This window comes from Chrysemys picta, chromosome 1 (genome assembly GCF_011386835.1).
Source record: "Chrysemys picta bellii isolate R12L10 chromosome 1, ASM1138683v2, whole genome shotgun sequence".
Taxonomy (NCBI): domain Eukaryota; kingdom Metazoa; phylum Chordata; order Testudines; family Emydidae; genus Chrysemys; species Chrysemys picta.
In genome coordinates, this window is record NC_088791.1 from 254,541,389 (window position 1) to 254,563,220 (window position 21,832).

General features: G+C 46.7%; 1 protein-coding gene across 1 annotated transcript in view; it reads right to left on the reverse strand.

Moving 5' to 3' along the window:
- ITGBL1 (integrin subunit beta like 1) overlaps nucleotides 1–20,919 on the reverse strand; it is a 215,040-nt gene extending 194,121 nt beyond the window's left edge. Inside the window, exons 1-2 of the mRNA XM_005303395.4 lie at nucleotides 20,515–20,919; nucleotides 18,816–19,027 (exon numbers count right to left, since the gene is read on the reverse strand). Of these exons, the coding sequence (XP_005303452.2) occupies nucleotides 18,816–19,027; nucleotides 20,515–20,612 (310 nt within the window). The 5' untranslated portion in view covers nucleotides 20,613–20,919. The remainder of the gene's footprint in view (nucleotides 1–18,815; nucleotides 19,028–20,514) is intronic.
- Between the last annotated feature and the right edge of the window lie 913 nt (nucleotides 20,920–21,832).

The following is a 21,832-nucleotide window of genomic DNA, read 5'->3' on the forward strand; positions in this document are numbered from 1 at the left end:
AAGGCTGGGTGGGGGGGGTCAGGGCAGAGGGCTGGGGGTGTGTGGAAGTGCAGGGCAAAAGGCTGGGTGGGGGGGTTCAGGGCAGAAGGCTGAGTGTGGGGGGGCGACTCGAGGTCAGGGCAGAGGGCTGGGTGGGGGGGGTTCAGGGCAGAGGGCTGGGTGTTGGAGGCGACTCGAGATCAGGGCAGAGGGCTGGGCGGGGTGCAGGGGTGCATGGCAGAAGGCTGGGTGTTGGGGGGAGGTCAGGGCAGAGGACTGGGGTGTGTGGAGGTGCAGGGCAGAAGGCTGGGTGTTGGGGGTGACTCGAGGTCAGGGCAGAGGGCTGGGGGTGTGTGGAGGTGCAGGGCAAAAGGTTGGGGGGGATGGAGAGGTGTAGGGCAGAAGGCTGGGTGTTGGGGGCGACTCGAGGTTAGGGCAGAGGGCTAGTGGGTGTGGGGGGTGCAGGGCAGAAGGCTGTGTGTGTGTGTGGGGGGGGTTCAGGGCAGAACTGTGTGGGGGGGTTGACCTAAGATATGCCGACTTCAGCTACGCTATTCACGTAGCTGAAGTTGCTGGCCATGAGGACGACGGCGAGTCAACCGCTGTCGCTCCCCCGTCGACTCTGCTTCCGCCTCTTGCTGCAGTGGAGTTCTGGAGTCGACGGCAGAGCGATCGGGGATCGATTTTTATCGCATCTACACTAGACACGATAAATCGATCCCCGATAGATCAATCACTACCCGCCAATCTGGCGGGTAGTGTAGACGTACCCTTAAAAATCACAGCACAATGTCTATTCTCTTATGCGATGAGTCAAGCAGCTGATAGGTGCACAACTGGAAATGGTGAAAACCAAGGAATTTTTTTTTCTGTTCATATAATCACCATGGCATAATGCTTTAAAACTTAGTAATATATATCCCTTCTCCCAACAGACCAACGTCACTCACGATCCATTTCTACAGGCTAGTGCATTCAGCCACTATTAGTACCCATCCTAGTCTTCTCAAATATCCAGTTTGCATTGTGCAAACAAAACAAGCAGGCAGTTTAAAGCCCCAGCCAGAGCCCTCACCACCTGCACCCAACCCTTTGCTCCAGCCGAGTCCCTAATCCCTGGCCCCACCCTCTAGCCCACACCCCCAAACAAAGCCCTCACACCCCTGCACCCCAACCCTCTGCCCAGCCCTCAACCCCGGCTCCACCCCAGAGCCCACACCCCCAGCCAGAGCCTTCACACCCCTGCACCCCAACCCTCTGCCCCAGCCCTCATCACCAGCCTCACCTCAGAGCCCACACCCCCAGCCGGAGCCCTCACACCCCTCCGAGGTGGGGGGGGAAGGGGCCAAAGTGTTCGGTTTTGTGTGAGTAGAAAGTTGGCAAGCCTAGGTGAGGTGCTGGAGCCATGTGCTAGGTCCATAGGGTTGGTTGTGCAGAATCTGACCCATCTCCCTTTCTCTCTACACTACATTGTCAGAATTGTGGTAATCCCATAAGCCCTGGGCCACATGCAAGGTCAGGGACTGGAGTGAGCCCAGATCAGCTCTCTTCCTCCCACCACAGCTGCTCTGTTAGCTCCGTGGCATTCCCAGTACAGGGTCTGCTGTTGCTGCTTTGGCAGCAGCATGAGCCTAGCCTTAGAATGTTTGCGTTCATTTATTTAGTTCTCTTCAAATCCACATACCCTAATAGTGTAATCAGAGTTTCTAGTGCAGTTTATTTCTCTCATACACTGGCCCAGATACACCTCAGAAAGCTCTGACTGCCTCTGCTGATGCCACTGACAGGAGTAAAGCCCTTTGGTATGCCTCTCTGCTACTTCAGATGGCCAAGCAGCAGACAGAAAATAAGCAGTTTTAGGAGATTTCTGGACATTAATGGTGATTCAAGAAGGAAGAGAGGCACTGGGAAATAAATACAGCTAAGCTGCAGGTCTGTTAAAGCAGTGTCCTTCTTAGGAGAACTCAAATTCTGAAGGTGTTGTGGCCAATTCACCTACAGCTTACTACATATACCTTGCTGCAAATGAGGTTTCTGAACAAAGTCATTCTGTAAGGAAGTACTATTTATAAGACATACGATTCTTTCTTCCTATAATATAAAAGGTTAGTACCTGACTGTGAGGGTGCAGACATATGTCTCTAATGTCCAGTAGTGTCCATGCCTCAGTTTAACTTCCAACAACAATGTACTACAAGTGATTAGATTGCTCTGGTACTTTGGACCCTCTAGTAAAAGCCAAAAAAAGTCGTCTTCTGGGCACAAACAAAAGTCCTGACTGAAACAAACAATTCCTTTATCCCTCCCCTAGGTTTGATAGTCCTGCCAGGTCCCCCGGTATGCAGCATGGGTTCAATCAGCAAAATAACTGTAGTGCAGTGGCACCCAATCCCTGCTTCTGCACTGGACTCCAGGTGCAGGCCTGATGCAGAGGAACGCTCATCTGTTCTGGTCTCAATGCTGTGACCTTTTCCCTGGTTCCTCCTTAGCTGGGAAACTCAGAACCAGTCCTATTTGCTCTCATGCTTGGCAACCAGCTCCAGACTCATACTAAGAACAGGGAGCTTTTATAGCCTGCTTCCCACAGCAAGCCTTGTTCCTGCCCAGTCAGATGCTCCTTCTCTAGATTACAGTGCTCTGAACAGTTGGCTTTAAAAGGTCTGCAGCAGTGACACCCATTCAGACATTTCGGGGGGGGCACAATTCCAGTCCCTACCCCCTAGCAGAGACCCCATTCCACTTCCTGATCATCCTAGCCACCCAGGCAGAGACCCTCTGTCTCCCTCAGTCAGAAAGTCCGCCCCTCTCTTTCCCACACAATGCACGAGCTGATGCTGCCAGGAGTCAAGTTCTAAATGGACTCCCTGGTGCTCTGCTGTACAAGAACAGATTCCCCATACACCAGGTCACAAAACCATTTGGACTGCCTCTCCCACATCTGAATGGAGGTGCATCCGGGCCAAATTTGAATGGTACTGGGACACTGTGCACCAAGTCACAGTGCCACTCACTGAAATTTAGTCTGCTTGCCCCTCCATCTGTACAGATGGGTGGCCAGGTCAGTAAGCATTAGGCTTACCATTAACTGACCTTAACTGTTAACCACAGCCGTCCCACGCTGGCCGGAGGGGCCCCAGCCCAGGCCTCATCGGGCCAGCCGGCCAGAGCGTCCCGAGCCCCACACTGTCCGGAGGGACCCCAGTTCCAGCCGGACTGGCATGACCCTAGCCCTGGTTGCGCTGGGCCAGCCAGACTGAGCTACCTCAGTCCCAACCACACCACGCCAGCTGGAGTGACCCCAGCTGCCTGGGCCAGCGTGATCCCAGCCCCAGCTGACCCCCGCTGGCCAGCCAGAGTGACCTCAGTTAACGATTAATCGGTTAAACGATATAATTTTAATCGTTTAACTGGTTAACTTTTTCAACCAATATTTACATCCCTAACCCACATCCTTTAGGTCAAAATCAATTCCTTGAATTTCATCCCTAATCAACTGACAGCCAGTAAGGTCATAGAGCAGCAGTGCAGCGTTCTCCTTGTAGGAAACAGTGCTCAATATACAGCCTGTTGCATTTGGCACTAGCTGCAGTTTCCAAATGTGTTCCCATGGAGAATACACTGCAACAATCCAAAGTCAGGGTGACAATGGCATAGCAAAGGCTGTATCTAAAAGGGAAGAATGACATTATCTTGTCAAATGCAGATAAGAAACACATGTAACCCCCAAAGAGATTACCTAGATTCCTGGGGCTCTGTGTGCTGGCAGCTCAGGGAGAAGCCCACTCTCCCTGGTAGGGAGGGGGAGCCAAGGGCAGACTCAGTATGATAGGAAACCAAAAGGGAGAGAAGAAAGACACTATTTAAAAGGACAGGGGCCCCTGTCTGCCTGGGGAAGGATAGCAGGTGTGTCTGCTCGGAGGACGAGGCTGAGTCAAATAATTGATAAGGGAAAGCCCTGGAAGAAGAGCTAGCCTGACCCATAAGGAGTGCTCCAAGGGAGCTGAGGAGGGGGAAGCAGCCATTTTGGAGCAGTCTGAAGCCAGCCAGGGAAAGGACAAGACTGGCTGTGTAGGAGCTGGTGAGTCCCAGGCCCGCATGCAGGGTTCCCCCTGAGAACTGGTTAGAGCTGCCTGGTGTCGGGTTTTTGACTGGAATGCCCGATGGAAAAAGGACCTTAGTGGCTCTGGTCAGCACTGCTGACTGGGCCATTAAAAGTCCAGTGGGGCAAAGGCAGGCTCCCTGGCTGTCCTGGCTCTGTGCAGCTCCCCGGAAGCTACACATAGGGGCAGTTAGGGGGCTCTGCATGCTGCTCCCGCCACAAGCGCCAGCTCTGCAGCTCCCATTGGTCGGAAACAGTGGCCAATGGGAGCTGCAGGCAGGAGTGCCGCCAGCTTTTCTGCCGCCCTAGGTGGCGGAAGGTCCTGCCGCCGAAATACCGCTGCGGTCGCCGCCCCCCAAATTGTAGCACCCTAGGTGACCGCCTAGGTCGCCTAATGTGTTGCGCCGGCCCTGGCTGCATGGGCAATGCCTGCAGACAGGGCAGTGTTCAAAGCCACCTGGCCGCACCTCCGCATAGGTGCCACAGCGGGGAAATGCTGCTGCTTCCGGGAACTGGTTGAGGTAAGCGCCACCCAGAGCTTGCACCCCTGACTCCCTCCCATGCCCCAACTCCCTGTTCCCACACTGATCCTCCTCACCTCCAGCATCCTACTGCACCCCAAACTCCTAATCCCCAGCCCCACCCTAGAGCCTGCACCCCCAGCTGGAGCCCTCGCCCCCCATGCACCCTAACCCCCGGCCCCAGCCTGGAACTTCCTCCCACACCCTGAACCTCTCATTTCTGGCCCCATGCCAGAACCCACATCCCCAATCCAGAGCCCCCTCCCATACTCTGAACCCCTCGGCTCCAACCCCCAGCCCGGAGTCCCCTCCAGCACCCCAAGCCCCTCATCCCTGGCCCCACCCCAGAGCCTGCAACAGCAGCCAGAGCCCTCACCCCCTCTCGCACCTCAACCCCCTGAGCCAGCCCAGTGAAAATGAGCGAGTGAGTGTGGGGAGAGTGAGTGATGGAGGGGTGGGGTGGAGTGAGCAGGGGTGTGACCTTGTAGAAGGGGTGGGGCAGTGGCAGGGCCTCAGAGGAGGGGGGGGCAAGGGTGTTCAGTTTGTGCAAGTAGAAAGTTGGCAACCCTAGAATGGGCCTCTGGTGACCTGAAAGCAAGATGCCTCAGCATGAGCCTTTCCCTCTCCAAGATGACTCCCAGTTTGTAGAGTTTTATTGGGAAAACTTCCCCCAGCCAGGCTGAGTTAGCCCTCCAGCTCCCCAGGTGAGATCAGTCACCACATGGCACTACTGCTCTGGCTGCTAGGCCAGGGCTGCTGCCTGCTGTGAGTGTCTCTGCGCGCTAGGGTGGGAAACTAAAGTTAGGAGTTTAAATAGTTTCTTAATCTGCACCTTGAGCCGTGCAGTGAGTGAGGGGAGATCCTAGGACTAGAAGCAGCCTGACTCCTGCATGAAGAGGATGCCTGCCAAGAGGGATTGTCAGCAGTGACTGGGGAGTCCAGAGTCATCTCTGTACCTGAGGATCACTCACAGAGTTTGTGAGTACACCATCTTTTAGTTAGCTAGTGAGGGAAATTGTTTGGGAGACCCTTTACTCCCTGAACTGTGTTCTCAAGCCTGGAAGCCAGGGTTTGGGGATTTTATTACCTGCTGCCTATTAAACCTGAGGACAGACTTATCACTTTATCCCATTTGTGAGTCCTCTGGGCTGTACTGAAGCCAGTCAGCCACATTGCTAACTGCTGCACAGAAGATATTGTGGTCACCCAGGTCATCAAGGGCCCCTATGTACCAACAGGACACAAATTTGATGTTTGCTAGATCAGGTCATGTGACTGGAGAAATTCACAGGTATTATTAGTGTGGGCACAAGTGACCCTAAGAATCATTTTACCCTGTTATGTTATATTTATCTCCTGTTTAATATAATTATTGTTTTAAATATATGGCATGTGTTTGTGTTATTTCTTGAAAGTCTCCATCTGGCAAATAAGTCGGGGTTACTCTGTGATTAGAATTTTCCTCCCAAACTGCCCTAGTGACCATGCCAGGAAGGAACAAGGGGAGGGGAGGGGAGGCACCACCAAATAAATGTATATGGGAAGAAAAAGAAGTTACATCCTGCTGAGTGGGTGGCAGGATCCAGAAGAACCCAAGCCTATCAATCAAAATCCAAAAGAAGATTGGCACTAAAGGAGGCAATGGGGCAGATGGTGGGGAGGGGGAGTTTACACACACTTGGCAACTGCTGTTACTAGGGAATCCAGAAGGAAATGAGGATCCAGCAGGACGCTCCAAGTTGCACAGGTTTAGAAACAAATAGTAGGCCTATGTCACCATTTCCTCTATTTGCTTCCTCCATCGTATTCCTCCCCACCTTACAAACATACCATAGCCCATTTTGTACTGAGTCTCAGCTAGCTATTCCCATCCACCCCACAGTCTCTATTATATGCCAAGTAAGTCATTTCACTGACACAGTAGTTAAAGATATGGAATATAAATAGGGTGTCGTGGGCATACTGAAGACATTGCAACTCATACTAACCCTCCTCACAGCATTGCATATACATAGAACAAAAGGGGAGATGAGACAGGATAATATTACTATCCTTCACTTACTAAGTGTTGCTTGGTAAGAGTTAGTACTTGTATCACAACACTGTTTTCTCATAGTGAGAGTCCAATCCTATAGCTATGGCACACCTAAAATTCCCACAGAATTCAATGAGAGTTTTAAATATGCAAACGCTGCAGTGTCAGGTCCAAAATTTTATAGCAGAGAAAGCTGTATATGTAACATATACTTCTCAGGACCACATTTTTAAAGCAGGTGTCTTGAGGTCCATGTGCAATTACTGTGATTGTGCATGCGTAAGTGCCCATTTAGATGCCTAGTTATCCATTTGCACATGAGTAGCTGATGTCCACAGTCAATCAGTGATTTTATCAACAACCAGCAAAAAATAGTGTCCCCATTTTTTCATGAAAAGCCTCCTCCTTTGAGCATGCTATCCTTAAACCTATGCATGGGGCCTGACCCATGAAACTCACACTAACATTTAGGGGTGCTGCTTGGCTTGTATACAAGCCGACAATGTGCTCTAATTGAATATACAGGTGATGCAATGCTATATTGTGTTTTTCTCCGTCGTATCCATTTCAGTGATACAGTGGTACAGTATATTCTCCTTTCAATACATGTGCATGGCTTCCATTTGAGGATATTTGTGTTCATTCAGGAATAAGGTGGATTATAACAATGCTATCTAGACAAGTTGATACTGTGGACTTTGTTGTCCGCATATGGGCAGCTACCAGTTTGGGAGGACAAATATAGTGGCACGGGAGCACCACTACAATTAACGTTGCATCACGACATTTGTTTAAAGGTTGACCATTCTAGGCCCTCTAAAATCTACATGCTTAGTTGGATTTCTTTGAAATTTGGTGTAACTCAGAAAGGTCCAGGGTAACATTAATAGTTGGAGTCATTTGAGCCAGAGGTTCTGGAGATATAAGCCCCTAAAAATTGCCATTTTTAAAATAATTCTGTTTGGGGCTTTTTTTGTCCCGAGCTAGAAATCAAACTGTTACTGTCAAGTTTTATCCAAGGTAGTGCATGGCGCCCACTAAATCTTTGGGGGACCCAAGGCAAGAACAGTATTTAAGAAAATGTACAATTTTTAATAATGAACTTGCACCAATACAGGGAAATTGCTAGAGGGTTTCCATTTCTGTCATTTTATGTGCTTTAAACTTGACTTTTGTAAGTGCTCTAAAATCTGAAGTTACTCAAGGCTTGTCTACACTTAAAATGCTGCATCAGTGCAGCTGCACCGCTGTAGCGCTTCATTGGAGATGCTCCCTATGCCAATGAGAGGGCTTCTCCCATCAGCGTAGGAAATCCACCTCAACAAGAGGCTGTAGCTAGGTCCACACTGGGGGTTAGGTCGGTATACTTCATCACTCAGGGGTATGGATTTTCCACACCCTCTCAGTGACATAGTGATACTGATATAAGTTGCTAGTGTAGACCAAGCCTCAGATTGCTTTGAGTGCTTCATTCAGGTGTGGGGTAGCAGTAGAAGATGGGGTCATTTAACCAAGGGATTCTTGAGGTAAAGGCCCCGCCAAAAAGGGTTTCCTTCTGCTGCCTTCTACTGATAAGCTGAGAGGGGCACAGATGACTGGCTGAATCACAGCCTCTTGGCTGCTGTGAACTCACCCTTCCATTAATGTAAGTAAGGATACATTAATTTCAAGCCCCACCTAAGGCAAAAGGAGTTTGCTACAATTTGCACATCATGGGTAGCAATTTTATTGAAGGGGAAAAATAAGATATGTGAATGTTTCCTGGGAGGGGAGAGCTATTAGGGGATGAAGGGAATAGGGAGGGAGGTTGAGGCTGAAGTGAGGAATGGGGGATTATAGGGATGTATAGTAGGGGAGGTGAGAGAGGTTAGAGGCTCAGGTGAGGGATCCATATCATCCCCCAGTTCTTCCAGTGCACCCTAACCACCCTCCCCCCAATCCTTCTGCAACCCATAGTTCTGCCAGTGCACCCCAACTCCCCTGTCTGTGGGAGAGGAGAGGGGTGATTGGCTTGGTATGCTAACTGTGGCTGTGGAACATGATAGACAACTACCTAAATGACTACTAACTCCTATCAACAACATATATTTTGCTGTTTTAAAAAAATAGGAAATTTTATGGCAAAAAACTGCATTAATGCAGAGTTGAGGTTGCTTGGTGTTATGTCGTCCCCTTGCAGAATGCTGAGTTGAGCAAAACGCAAACTTCTGAAAACCAGGAAATGCAGAGTTAAGGTTCTGCATGCAATCTTAACTCGGCCCTCTTCAGCAATGCCCCAATATACCCCAATAATACACATACTTTTATTCTGCCACCCCACCATTGCTGAAATGTACAAGGTCTTCGCCTCCTTTTACAATCCATCCTCTCTCACCACCTGGATTCCATTGAACACTATTAACAAAAAATTAGGACAAAAATGGGGGAGGGAGTTGCCCATTTGGGAGCAGTGCCTCAATATGGACATACTCACACTGGCCCTTGGCACTATGAAATTCAGGAGGTTCCAGATGCTGGTGTACACTCACTCACTTAGGCCATATCTATACTACAAAATTTGGCCAATGTAAGTTACGTTGGTGTAAAGCTGCCACAGTTAATATATTGCTCATATGTGTGCATACTTGGCTGCTTCTGTCAGTGCTATATGTACTCACCAGGATTGCTTATGTCAATGCAGTGTGTTGAACCATGGGTAGGTATCTCAATGTGCCAGCCAGTCTTTGCTTGGGCTTGTCTGAGATGGGATCTGGGGACCTGTCATTCCCAAATCCAGAATTCTCCCTCCGAGAGCAACAGGCCCCTCAGTGACTGCAGCAACCCTGCCCCACCTGGGATATTATCCTGGCTATGAGGATTGAAATGGACTGTGGAAGGTACGGGGTGGAAGCACTTGGTGCACAGAGATTTCTTACTTTTATGTCAGAAGTAACATCTGAACAGCTTGTTCTGAGAGCAAGCTATGTCTATCTAGGCAAGTATGTAATGAACAGGCTGGTGTGTATGTGCACCATGTACCTCTTGTAGTTCCCCTGGCTGTCATGGGCCCTACACTACTAACAGATAGCAGAGATTCTCCATTAGCTCGGGCATCAGGTTCCTGTGCTTTGGTGCAGGCTACAGGGGTTCTGCCCCAGCCACAGCTGTGAAGTTCTCCAAGGCTGTTGTGTGCAGCACAGTGACACATGGCAGTTCCAACAGGCTGTGGAACTGTCACAACAGAGCAGTACTCCCTGAGTTACTCCTGCACCATCCCAGGGCCCAGTGAGCTGTTCAATGCAGTGAAATGGTTGTTAGAGAATAGAACGGGGTCAAATAAAAGCTGCCTCTGTAATCTGAAATCCATGTGTGAGTGACAGGGCCATCATTTCATCAGCAGCTGTGAAAAATGTGCGTTGCCAGACCCCTCCGCTGGAATTCCAGCCTGAGACTTCCCAGTTCCATGGAGCTGAGCACAAATGAGTGCCAGGGGGTGCTTGCTGCCATGGGGGGCTGTAGGAGACTTTTCCTCCTTACCACTGCCAGGCAGTTGTGTCTTATAAAATAAATTAATGGAGATATCCCATCTCCTAGAACTGGAAGGGACCTTGAAAGGTCATTGAGTCTAACACTCTGCCTTCACTAGTGGGGCCAAATACTGATTTTGCCCCAGATCCCTAAGTGGCCCCCTCAAGGATTGAACTCACAACCCTGGGTTTAGCAGGCCAATGCTCAAACCACTGAGCTATCCCTCCCACCTTGGGCTTGTCTGAGATGGGATCTGGGGACCTGGCATTCCCAAATGTCAGGGTCAAAGGTTTGTCAACAGCCAAGGGGCAGAGGTCAGGCCTGTGTGCAGCAAAGGCCCCAGGATGGCACCGACCATGTGAGTGGCCTGAGCAGTGCCCTGTGTCAGTGCCATGTCAGCCAGGCCTCCCAAGAGCCACGGCTGTGCAGCTCAGCACGCTGGTCATCCACAGAGAAATCCTGGCCAGGGATGAGTCTGTTTACATTCCAAACACCCTCTAGTGGATACAACTGGTGATTAGCAACTTTAATGAGAGCCTTAACCCCAGGTGCCCTCTCTCCCCCAGCGCTGGGAGGGGCCAGGCCCCAGGCTGGCGATACAGCTCTGCCAGGGCTCAGCCCTGCACACAGGTTAGGAGCATGAGCACAGCCAATGTTGCATGGCCAGACAGGGGGTCTGGGGAAGGCAACAGCTCCATCCTGAGCTAACCGCCCACACAGTCCCTTATGGCACAGATCCATACAGCATCTAGCACATTTTCTGTATGCGCCGTCACATGGCCCCACTTGTGCACCCCTTACCGTCCTAGCAGCTATGCTGATGCTCATGTATCCCCTTCTCCCCTAACTGCTGCACTCCCCTCCTGCACCCCCTTCTCTCCTAACTGCTGCACTCCCCTCCTGCACCCTTGCACGCCCCTAACCCATCCTGTGCCCCTTCTCCCCTAAGCCCTGCACTCCCTCATGGCCCTAGCCCCCTGCACCTCCTCCTTTTGCCCCCCCAGGCACTCAGAGCAGCCGGTATCCTACCTCCAGCAGCTGCACATAGCTCACTGGGAACCAGCCACGCAGCCATTTTCCTTCTGCCCTTCCCACCAGCCGCCAGCACATGCAGCACCGTGATCAGCTCCCATTCTGCAGAGCACAGCCGCGGCTGGTGCCACTCCCTGGAGAATGGATACAGGGTCTGACAGCGTGAGACTGACATACTGTGCCATGGAGCTGGTCCATAGGGACACCATTTAAGGAGTGTGTGTGTGTGTGGTGTGTGTGTGTGTGTTACACCTACCAAAATCTGAAATGGTGCCCCGGCTTTGCTTTGGTATGAAACTCAGGGGACCAGGTGCCCCACCTCCCTGCCCTCCTTAAATGGTGCCCCTATAGCACTCATGATTATTTCATTTACACCTACTGAACAGCACTCCAGTATAGAAAAAGAGAAGTTATTACATTTATTTTTCTGTTTACACATGACTAAATTTGGTTCTTATTTACACCGATGTGAATTCAGACAATAGATTTTAAGTAACGGTAGCGTGATATTCCATGCAATAAGAAATTTTGCTGCCTCATGCTTCACTGGACACAACTTCTGTGATCTTTTTTTTGCACTATCTACAGTGTTTCCACTATAGTTGGCCATAAGAATTCACGCTTATTTAAACTTTGTGATCTTCATTAATCACGGACATTATGCATATTAACTAAAAAGTCTTCACTCATTATGAACAAAATCTCATTCAATTGGAGATTCCTATGTGCTACAATATTACTGAAAAAATAGGAATCTAATGGATCCTCAGCAGAAATTAGGGCTATGCCATCTGATCTTTTCCTATAACACAGACTTAATGTGTTCTTGTAAGAAAGCACTGAGCTCATATGATACATGAAGCCAACACTGTTGCTATTTATTTGCACGTATCACCAAAACTACAAACATTTTGCCTAATATATCTTGACAGCCTGTGCTGTACATGTGACGGTGGCTTGTGCTAACCAGAAACTTCCTTTCAGTATAGAAAAGTTGAATTATTTTACATAGACTAGTAAAAAGACTGACCACAAAGAGACAGGTGACTTTGATGTGCACAGTTCGCTACAAGTGGATAGAGGAAGAATCTAGGTGAGCCTCTAAAGCAGCAATAAGAGGGTCAGTGCCACTTTAGATCTGTATATGTGTCTGCCTAGTTCCATGAATCCTTTTGTGTTTAACCGCAATATAGGATGCAAGATATGTACCAAGAGATTTTGCTTTAGCTGTTTTGAAATACCTTGCAGCACCTTGCAGAAAAACCTCAGAAGGGGGTTAAAATTGCTATAAAATTCACTTCCCCCAAATTGAAATAATTAGAGTGGTAACAGTATCAGGACCCTTTGGGCTGCATAAAATAGTAATTAGTTTTAAGATAAAGGCTTTAATTAAGTAGAAAATCCAACATGGCCAACCAAAATGGCGGATATAGGGAGAGGATAGTGGAAGATTCCATCTCTGAGAGATACAGTGTGACATAGTAGGAAATTCCACTTCCTGTAGGGAACGACTCAGCAAAAAACCTTACACTCGAAGATGGCGTCAGGGGAGGAGCTTAAAGATGATGTCATAAGAGGATGATAGGTCACTTGTAGGTACATGTGACTAGGAGGGGCTTAAAGCTAACCTCACAAGGGAAGGGCTAGGGGAGGAGCTAGAAAGTTGAAAGATGACTGGCTGAAAGGATCAGACCTTGAGAGAGCACACAGTATATAAGGGTAGCCCCCAATAGGCTGATCTTGTAGTGGGTTTGGGGTTCCTAAGAAGAACAGAGCTGCAAGACACCTGAGAAGAAGAATAGAACATCTTGAAACAGCTGCTTAAGAAGCATGTACCAAGCAGCAGCAGCAGAACCCTGAGGTTGCCCTGGAATGACTATCATAGCAACCCAGCCAACAGAGAAGACTGCAGCCTTTGGACAGCATGGGCTTCCGTCTCTGTCACCAGAGGGCAGCTTTCGCCTTAGCAGCGGTCATTGCTCTCAAACACCAAACAGGCAGCAGTAGACTGTGACAGAACAGAAGGACCATACCAACGATACAGAGGGATTTAAGAATGGTAGAAGTAAGTGTAGTCTTTGATTTACTATTGAGGAATGTATGGGTTTTGCTTGTAAATAAAGCCAGACGCCTGTGGTTTGAATGAGATCTCGATATGCATCTTATAAAAAATACAATAGTTTCAATGTATGTGATAAGTTATTCTATATAGTCTGTGCCTTTTATTTTGCTGCGCTGTTTTACTGCATGTAGTTCTATTGTATTTTCTTATGTTTCATGCATTTTTTTCTTCCTTTACTAAATTTCCTGTAACTTTTTATCTCTTTTCAAAAACAGAAATAATATTTATTTAAGAATTTCTGCTTGTGTGTCTATCCTTGATCGGAAGGCTGTATCCATGTCCTTTCAGGGGTTAACAAGACTAGCTTGCTCTGGGGAGACGTCTGCAGGTCAGAGACAAGCACCCTGGTAATACTCTGGCAATTCACAACTTTGATTACCCTTTTTTGTTAAATTAGACAAATTTGTAGGTAATGTAATTGGCACCTAAATCTTAGGATAACAGATAGTCATAAACACAGTTAGTGTTTTAGTAGCACATGGAAATAATCTAAACCTGTAAAATTCTTGCTAGGAAACAGAGAATCCTTTCAGTATCTATGTTTCTAATGTAAAATTCCTACTTCCATGAAATCCCTTCCCTCTACACTGAACAGTAGTTCTCCTTTGAAAGGTACGCGCACAATTCTTCTACATATTGTAGGTCAGGTCCCCTCACTCATTGGTAGCTGGAAACTGCCATGACAGAAGTTTCTGTCTTTGCTGAGGAGACAGGCAGGCAACTAAGAAGGCCTCAACCTCGCATCTCCAAAAATCCTTATTTTCTAGCAGTCAAACCCTTTGCTTTTTAATTCAGCTTTTTACTATCTTAATTCTCTTATCCCATCCCTTCCCACAATGCAGAGCACACTCCCTCAGCCAAGGAGCCTCTCAGGCCAGGTGCACAAGACAGAACACACAGGAATGTCACTAAAGTTGCAAGCGAAATTGCAACTTCAATGCTGCAACACAATTCCTACCTCTTCTGTCCCACCTTGGTGTAGCTCAGGGGTCGGCAACCTCTGGCACGCGGCTCACCAAGATAAGCACTCTGGCAGGCCGGACCAGTTTGTTTGCCTGCCGCCTCCGCAGGTTCGGCTGATCACGGCTCCCATTGGCCGCGGTTCACTGCTCTGAGCCAATGGGGGCTGCGGGAAGCGGCTCAGGCCGAGGGATGTGCTGGCCGTGGCTTCCCGCCGCCCCCATTGGCCTGGAGCGGCGAACCGCGGCCAGTGAGAGCCGCAATCGGCCAAACCTGTGGAGGTGGCAGGTAAACAAACTAGTCCGGCCCGCCAGGGTGCTTACCCTGGCGAGCCCCGTGCCAGAGGTTGCCGACCCCTGGTGTAGCTGGTCTGAGAGGAGCCAACTGAAGAGGTCAGGCTCTCCAAGTAGTCCAATCAGAGCAGCATCTCTAAAACTGCAGCTGGTCTGCCACAGAGTCAAATACAAGACCAATGAAAGAGGCAGGCCTCAGTGGCAGCAAGAAGTACAGGGAACAATAGCAACTATGGCATCACAATACTCTCTCTAAGAAGCATGAAAAGGCCATAAAAGAGAGAATAATGGGACAGAGGCCCTCCCTGCTTCCCCTCTGCACTACATCCCATGCTCAGTTCCTCAGGCAATTCCCTTTTCTGTTTACTGTACTATCACCTTGGGTAAGCACTGATGTGGAGAGTCCTAGGCAAGCAAATTGGAATCTCCTCCGCCCTCAGTCTCTCTTTCCCTTAGGAGAGCAGCTTGGATCTGGTTAGATCACACTTAAGGCTCCTTCCACCAATAATTTTGTGAAAAAAGCAAAGGAACCCTGGAAAAGACATTCAAAAGGGGTACTAAAAAGGTTTATTTCCCCTGTATATCACCTCAGAGAATTCCTCTGAAAGGGATATTAGGCCCTCCTGAAGGCTCAAGGGGAAAAAAATCCAACAGGTGCAGTAAGCACACAATTGATTCCAATTCCATCTTCTCCGTGTACGTCACTCATGACAGTCCTTTCATCTACTACCCTTCAAGGACCTACTAACACAATGTCCACTCAAGTGAGGAAATTGAACACCTAAACTTAGCAGCTTAGATACTGAACAAAGCCAATTGAGAAGACCTGGCTGTTTCTTCAGTCTTCTCATATATAGGAAACAACTCATATCCAAAACATTTCATTTACATGGAGTCAATTAATAGGCTGGGCACAAACAGAAGCACTAACCACAAGGCAATCTACACCTCTTCCATTCTGCAGTTCCTTAAGGAAAGCCTGACTGTGGCCTTCATGGACAGCATCCTGAAGGCACATGTGGTAAATTGGGTAATAAATTGGGTGGTAAATGGCAGAAACATGTAACACTTATATTTTGTTGTGTGTTACCCTGTAATTTATAGATTATATTTTTAATTCAATCATCTGCTCTCAGATAGGAGCAGAACTGTTGTCAGTTCACCCTCATATAGCCAAATTTCTCAAAGTAGCTGAGAAAAAAAAACAAACTTTCCAAAAGTATTCAAGTGTCTAACTTGAAGTCTCAGTCTATCACTTCAAGATTCATATTCCATCCCTTGGAACCACTGAGGAGTTCAGTGCACCTCCTCTTTCTATTATGGTACTTTTTCAAAAATCCATCACTTCCTCAAAGAGAGCTTCCTCAAAGCTGTGGCAGTCAATCTTCAACCTTTTTTAAAGACAAAATTATCCTGAGAACCAGATCCTGAGAAACAAATGAGTGTCTGTCAGTCACAACACTGTGTTTCCGTCATTTGGCCCAAATCCAGAAACTAGGACATATCCAGAGAGACCTTAAATGGTATAGTACGAGGACAGAACAGAAGTAGTACACTTGAGAGGATTTATGATCTTTGGTTCCAGGTTGATGCAGATCTATTTCAATTAAGCAGGAAAGAGTACCGCTATTAGTATGCATTAGTTTCTGGTTATTGGTTTTGATTCATACTATGTTTTATTTACATTTGATTATTTTTAAAGAAGATGTAACAGTAGCTTTTGGAGTGAGTATATACTGACTCCTGCCAAGTGACAGGGCTATAAACTTATACAACCCTGCCCCATGTCATGTATCTAGGACTGGAAATAAAGACCATGTGTGCATCACATCTTTATTAAAACCCACACAAAAAGTTAACTAGGTAAAAACGCAGTGTAGCCTAGTGGACTGAGAACATGACTGGAAGCCCAGAGATCCAGAATTATAATCAAGGCTCTGCCACTGACTTGCTATTTGGCATTGAGCAAATCTTTCAGGCCTGCTTTTCAGAAGTTCTGAGCACCCTAAACTCCAGATGAAATCAGCGGGAGCTGTAGATGCTCAGCAGCTCTGAAGATGAAGCCCTTCACCTTTCTTGCCCTATCTATACTGCAATTAAGGCAGAGGGCTGGGATTAAATAGTTTCATCTCTCAGTTCTCACAGCTCAGAGTAGAAAAGGCCACTGTCAGGTCTTCTGATGATTAATGAATAAAAGTTTGAAAATGTAAAGTGCTACATAAGTGCTAAGTATTATTTTTATTCTTAGAAGAATCTGCGTCTCAGTTCTCTCCTTCCAACTAAACCACTGATGAAGCTCTCAGCTACTGATGGTGGCATTAGCAGGTGGGGGGCGGGGGGAAGCCAACAGTAATAAAACTTTAGAGCAGTTGGATTTGGAATGAAATCTTAAAATATGAGTAGCTTTCACTTTCATTCCAAACGACCACCCCACTTTTACATTTAGTGAAGTTGCAATACTAAGCTGCAGATTTTTAAAAATAAAGATGCATCAGAAGATCTAGATTGGACAGAACAAACCACATAACAAATGTACCCGTACTCCCCTAAATGACTTGCATAACTAATCTTGCACTGTTGAGCAGGGTGCATATTAAGCACATTCTCCATGAAACTCGTGTCTCAGGTGCCAAGTACAAATATTTTTTTTATAACACAACTCTTGATCTTTTCATGTTATTACTGGACTTCTTATTCTTAGCTAAGCTGTTGCTAAAATAAGTGGGTTTTTTTTCCCTATAAAATTTGCCAAACCCACTGCTGGAATGCATTTGTATTATCATGTTACTAACGGAATTCCTGTAACATTCCCACTGACCTAATTGTGGGTTTTGGCCTGAAAAGATGACACGTTTATGCAAAGCTGCTAAAGATGTTTAGGCAGGGATACTTGAAATGAATTTCCCTTATGGCCCCTCTTTCATCAAGGTGTATCATCAGGGTGCATCCCCTTAGGAATGTGAGGAGATAACATTCATGCCTCCTCTTCTTTTCTCACATCCTATTCTGCAGCTGCTAAAAAATTCCCAGATCTGATGAAAACCGTTCAGAAACTTAAACTAAGACAGCTGGAAAGATGCAAAAGTGACAAAGTTAGATGCAAACCAGTTGGGCATGTTCCTATGATCATGAGCCCAAATTATGTGTCTCCCATTGAAGTCAATGGGATTAATGTGCAGGTATCTAAAAACAGAATTTGGCTATGCTGCCTTAGTCCATATTTTGTAAAGCGACATGTATACTTAGAGAGACATACAGATGGTTAATAATAAAAGCAGGCACATTTTTAGGGTCCCCAGCCATTGTGTAAGTCTTATAGTGGTCTTTCCCCAACTACAAAGTTGCTGTTCTATATCCACTGGAGGGTGAAAGCAAGCAAAACTGACAAGTGAAGCAGTGCTCAGAACTAATTTACAGCCCTAGGTAAAGGCAGGGCTGCCCAGGGACGGCAACAAAAGGGGCAGTTTGCCCCTGTTTGAGAGGGCCCCCAAACCAAATGTGGTTGTGACAGGATCACAGAGCCACTCAGGTTTGGCCTGGCTGCCTCTTGGTCATGAGGGGCAGCCGGGCCAAACCTAAGTGGTGCTACGATCCTATGCACCAGCTCGAAACACCCAGAGTGGTGAGTCTGGCCCAGCCCATCAGGACAGGAGACGCTGCTATAGGGTAAGTGCAGGGTATTCTCACTCTCCAACCACCCTGCCCCTTCCTGTTTTTGTACACTTGTTTTTTTGGTACAGTGCAGGGAGGGCACAGTTTCAGATTTTGCATCGGGCTTCCAAAAACCTCTGTGTGGCCCAGGGAAAGTTTACATGGAGGGTCAAATGGTGTTCTCCTTCCTCATATAAGTAGTCCCAATGAAAGTAACAGAGCTACTCACATGTATAACACAAGCAGGATCTGCTCATTTATCTGACTCAAAATGGATTTGCAATGCCTCCAACATGAGGAACCTCCTATGGGCTTGTCTAGGCTACAGGAACAACCAGTCAAGGGGATCCAATTATAACATACATCATTTTGTGGGAGAGACGACCCCTTAACTGTGTTCCCAAGCCCCACTAAAGGCTTTGATGTGTCATCAAACAGACAGAAGCCATGGCCAGGGACACATTTACAGTCCTGTCTACACTCTAAAAATGGAACTGTGCTATGTCCCCTAACATACCAGTAATTGTAGTGTACAGAGATGCCAGGAGCGTGCCAGCTAATGGGCAGCAGCCTCATCACACAGGGAAAGCCTCTTGGAATACTGTGGCTTCCTTACCTGCACAAGTCTCGCCATCATAAGTCTCACACACCCACTCATGGCACTCACACAGCGGACCGTAGTATTTGCCCGGCTCAGTCACTTGGCAGATGCAGACACCGCAGTCACATTGGCCTCTGCCGCTGCACAACTTTCCCCCTGGGACACGACACCTGCGTTCCGACTCAGCACGGGACAGTCTACATGAGGAGGCGCTGCGGGAGCCACTCCTGCAGAGGACAACAAAGACAACCAGCTGCAGAGAAAATCAAGTGCTCATAAATAGAGTGGATGAGATCAGAGTTGGGACAGAGATCCTTACTGTTGCAGTGGATTTACCCATTACTTTAAAACTCTGTTATTTTTGTATTACCTGCAGTTTTACAGCCATTTATTTAGCATGTAATGGCAGCACAGAAGCTAATAATTCAAAGCACCATGATTTTTGCCCTTTGAGAGCCTGGAGGTCAACAGCTGGGTTATTATTAATCCAGTGTGTCACCCACTGGGATACATTACACTGAATTGTAATTATCTTGCAAGGGGCTGGGAACCCATTTGCAAACTTACATTGGGATCACACAGTTGTGATAGATTAGGTAGATATATCTGGTTAAATGATGGATTACATTTGGATTATTCTGGTGGATTTGAGACATTAAAACTGGAGGGCACGAAGCCAAAAAATAGCAGGATACAGATGCCAAATTAAAGTTTTTGCAGCTTCCTTGTACCAGGATATGTGGGGTCCAGATTTGTTTAATTTATTTATTTAAATAGCAGAAGTAAAAGTTGTTCTTTAATTGCATGGTACAATTTATGGGTTAATGGCTCAAATTTGGCAAGATCCAGCAGGAGCCAGATGTCAAATTTGAATTTTTGCTGCTCTGTCATACTGGAGTACAACAGGGTCTAGATTTTTAAGATGCACCAGGGGCATCTAAACATGTTGCCTGTGGTGGCATTAGGATTTTTTGGGGGGAGGGCTGGGATAAAAACCTGTCCAGACCCCAGTGTGAGATCTAGGCACGGGCAGCACCATTACACCAGGATGATTTGGAGGTCCAGATTTATTGGTGCAGTAATAGTATCTGCACTTGTCCTCAGGCATTAGAATTTATGTGCATTGAGGCCAAAAATTTGCAGAATCCAGCAGGAGCTAGGTGCCAGATCTGGTGGGTAGGCTGTATATACTGTTTGTGGGGTTAGTTTGGGGTTTTTTTTGTGCCATTGCACCAGGATGTAACCAGATCCAGGATGTTTGGTGCACTAGGAGGAACTGGACTTACTGTCTATTTAGCCAGTTGAATTTGGAGAGTTGGGTACAAAAATCATCAGGATCCAGCAGAAGCTCTCTTTTACCTTTTCCCCATAGATACCTGCATATTTAAGTTGTGCATGTATAATGAAAGATACATTTCTACCTAAACTATGTGATCCAATGTAGTGTATATTATACACATTTGTGACCCTAACTACACTATAGTGCACACATAACTTTGCATTATATATATATATACACAATGTGTGTGAGTATTATACATTATGTGACTAATTTTCAACAGATAATAGCAACAGGTTGAAAATACTCCATCCTTTCCTGTATGATATATACAAAATTTTAGATTTTTGTTGCTTGTGGCAACTGGTTACCAGTTAAAGTCCAGCCTATAAGGCAATTGCTAAATAAACCCATTAATTTAAAAGACAAACTTACCGCAGGGAGAGGGAGAAAGTTTGAGGAATGGCAGGCAGCAGAGTTAGAAGTGAAGCAGCCAGCAGCAGCACCAACTTGAGGAATCCCTGTGCACACATGTTTAGATCTCAGGCAGTGACTGAAGAAGTTTGAAGTTCTCTAAGAGAGTCCCACGGACAGACAGACCCACTGGGCTTGCAAAGCCCTGAGCTGGCCAAAACCGGCTTCAACGCTGCTTCCCCTGGTGCTGCAAGTGCCTTTGATTAGCTGCCTGGAAGCTGGATTTGGGCAGCACTCTGGGAGGAAGATTGGTGCCAAACCCCAATGCTCACAGTCTAGGCAGGAAAGTAATTAGAAACAGTTGTACGGCCAGATGGTTTATTTTGACATAAAAAGTGTCCTGTTCACAGATTGAGCGAACTGTCTCAGTCTTGAAATACAAGCACTATAAATAGTTGAGGAAAGTGTATTTGAGTTAACTTTGATTAATAGATGTTTGAGATAATTTTAGTAATGTGATTGGGGAAATGTACATTTGTCAGTTTTGGCAGATGACATTAACAATACTTTCCAACTGTATTTGAGTGTATTGCCAGCAGTCAGGTAAATGCTTTACACTTTTAGCGAAAGCAAAAATTATGTGGGTACATTTTTCCCCCTTGGTTCTCAAACATTACGTGTTATAAGCTTTACAGTGTGACATTCAGGGCTGTCAAGCTATGACAGTTTGAGTGACTGTGATTTCAAAAATATCAGTTAGCTTTTAAAATGCCTCATTAAAACACCCAGCTCAGGCTTTCATCCCAAGAGTTAGATATTTGGAAATACCGTAAAATTAATCCAAAATGAGGGAGTCTGCCTCCAAATGACTGTGACTTGGCAGGACTGGCCATAACATTTCTTTATACTTCATGGAAGTTTTAACAGTTTTCGATCCCTCTGATTGTCCTGGAGAGTCACAAATTGCCCAACATGTCCCTGAGCCTGAATGGTATTAGAAAAAATTAAAACTTACACCACAGAAGAAAATTCATTAGTAGAATATGGGTGTTCTAGTAGATGTACTTTCTTCCCCCAATAATACAATTCCATTTTTTGAACCAAGAAGCCATGCTATTGACATTGGAAGCTTCTGTTGATTCAAGTTCCTGTTTTGTGGACCAAGGTTTTCAACAGCTCTTTCTACTGAAGAATTTTTTTTTTTAAGAAAACTGCAGTTGTACAGTACAGACAGTATATAATGTGCTAGAAAACATTTGACATTTTAGTTAAATAACTTTAATTCCATGACTCAGATGTAGCATTTGCAATAAGTTAAAATCACTGTATTACAGAGAAT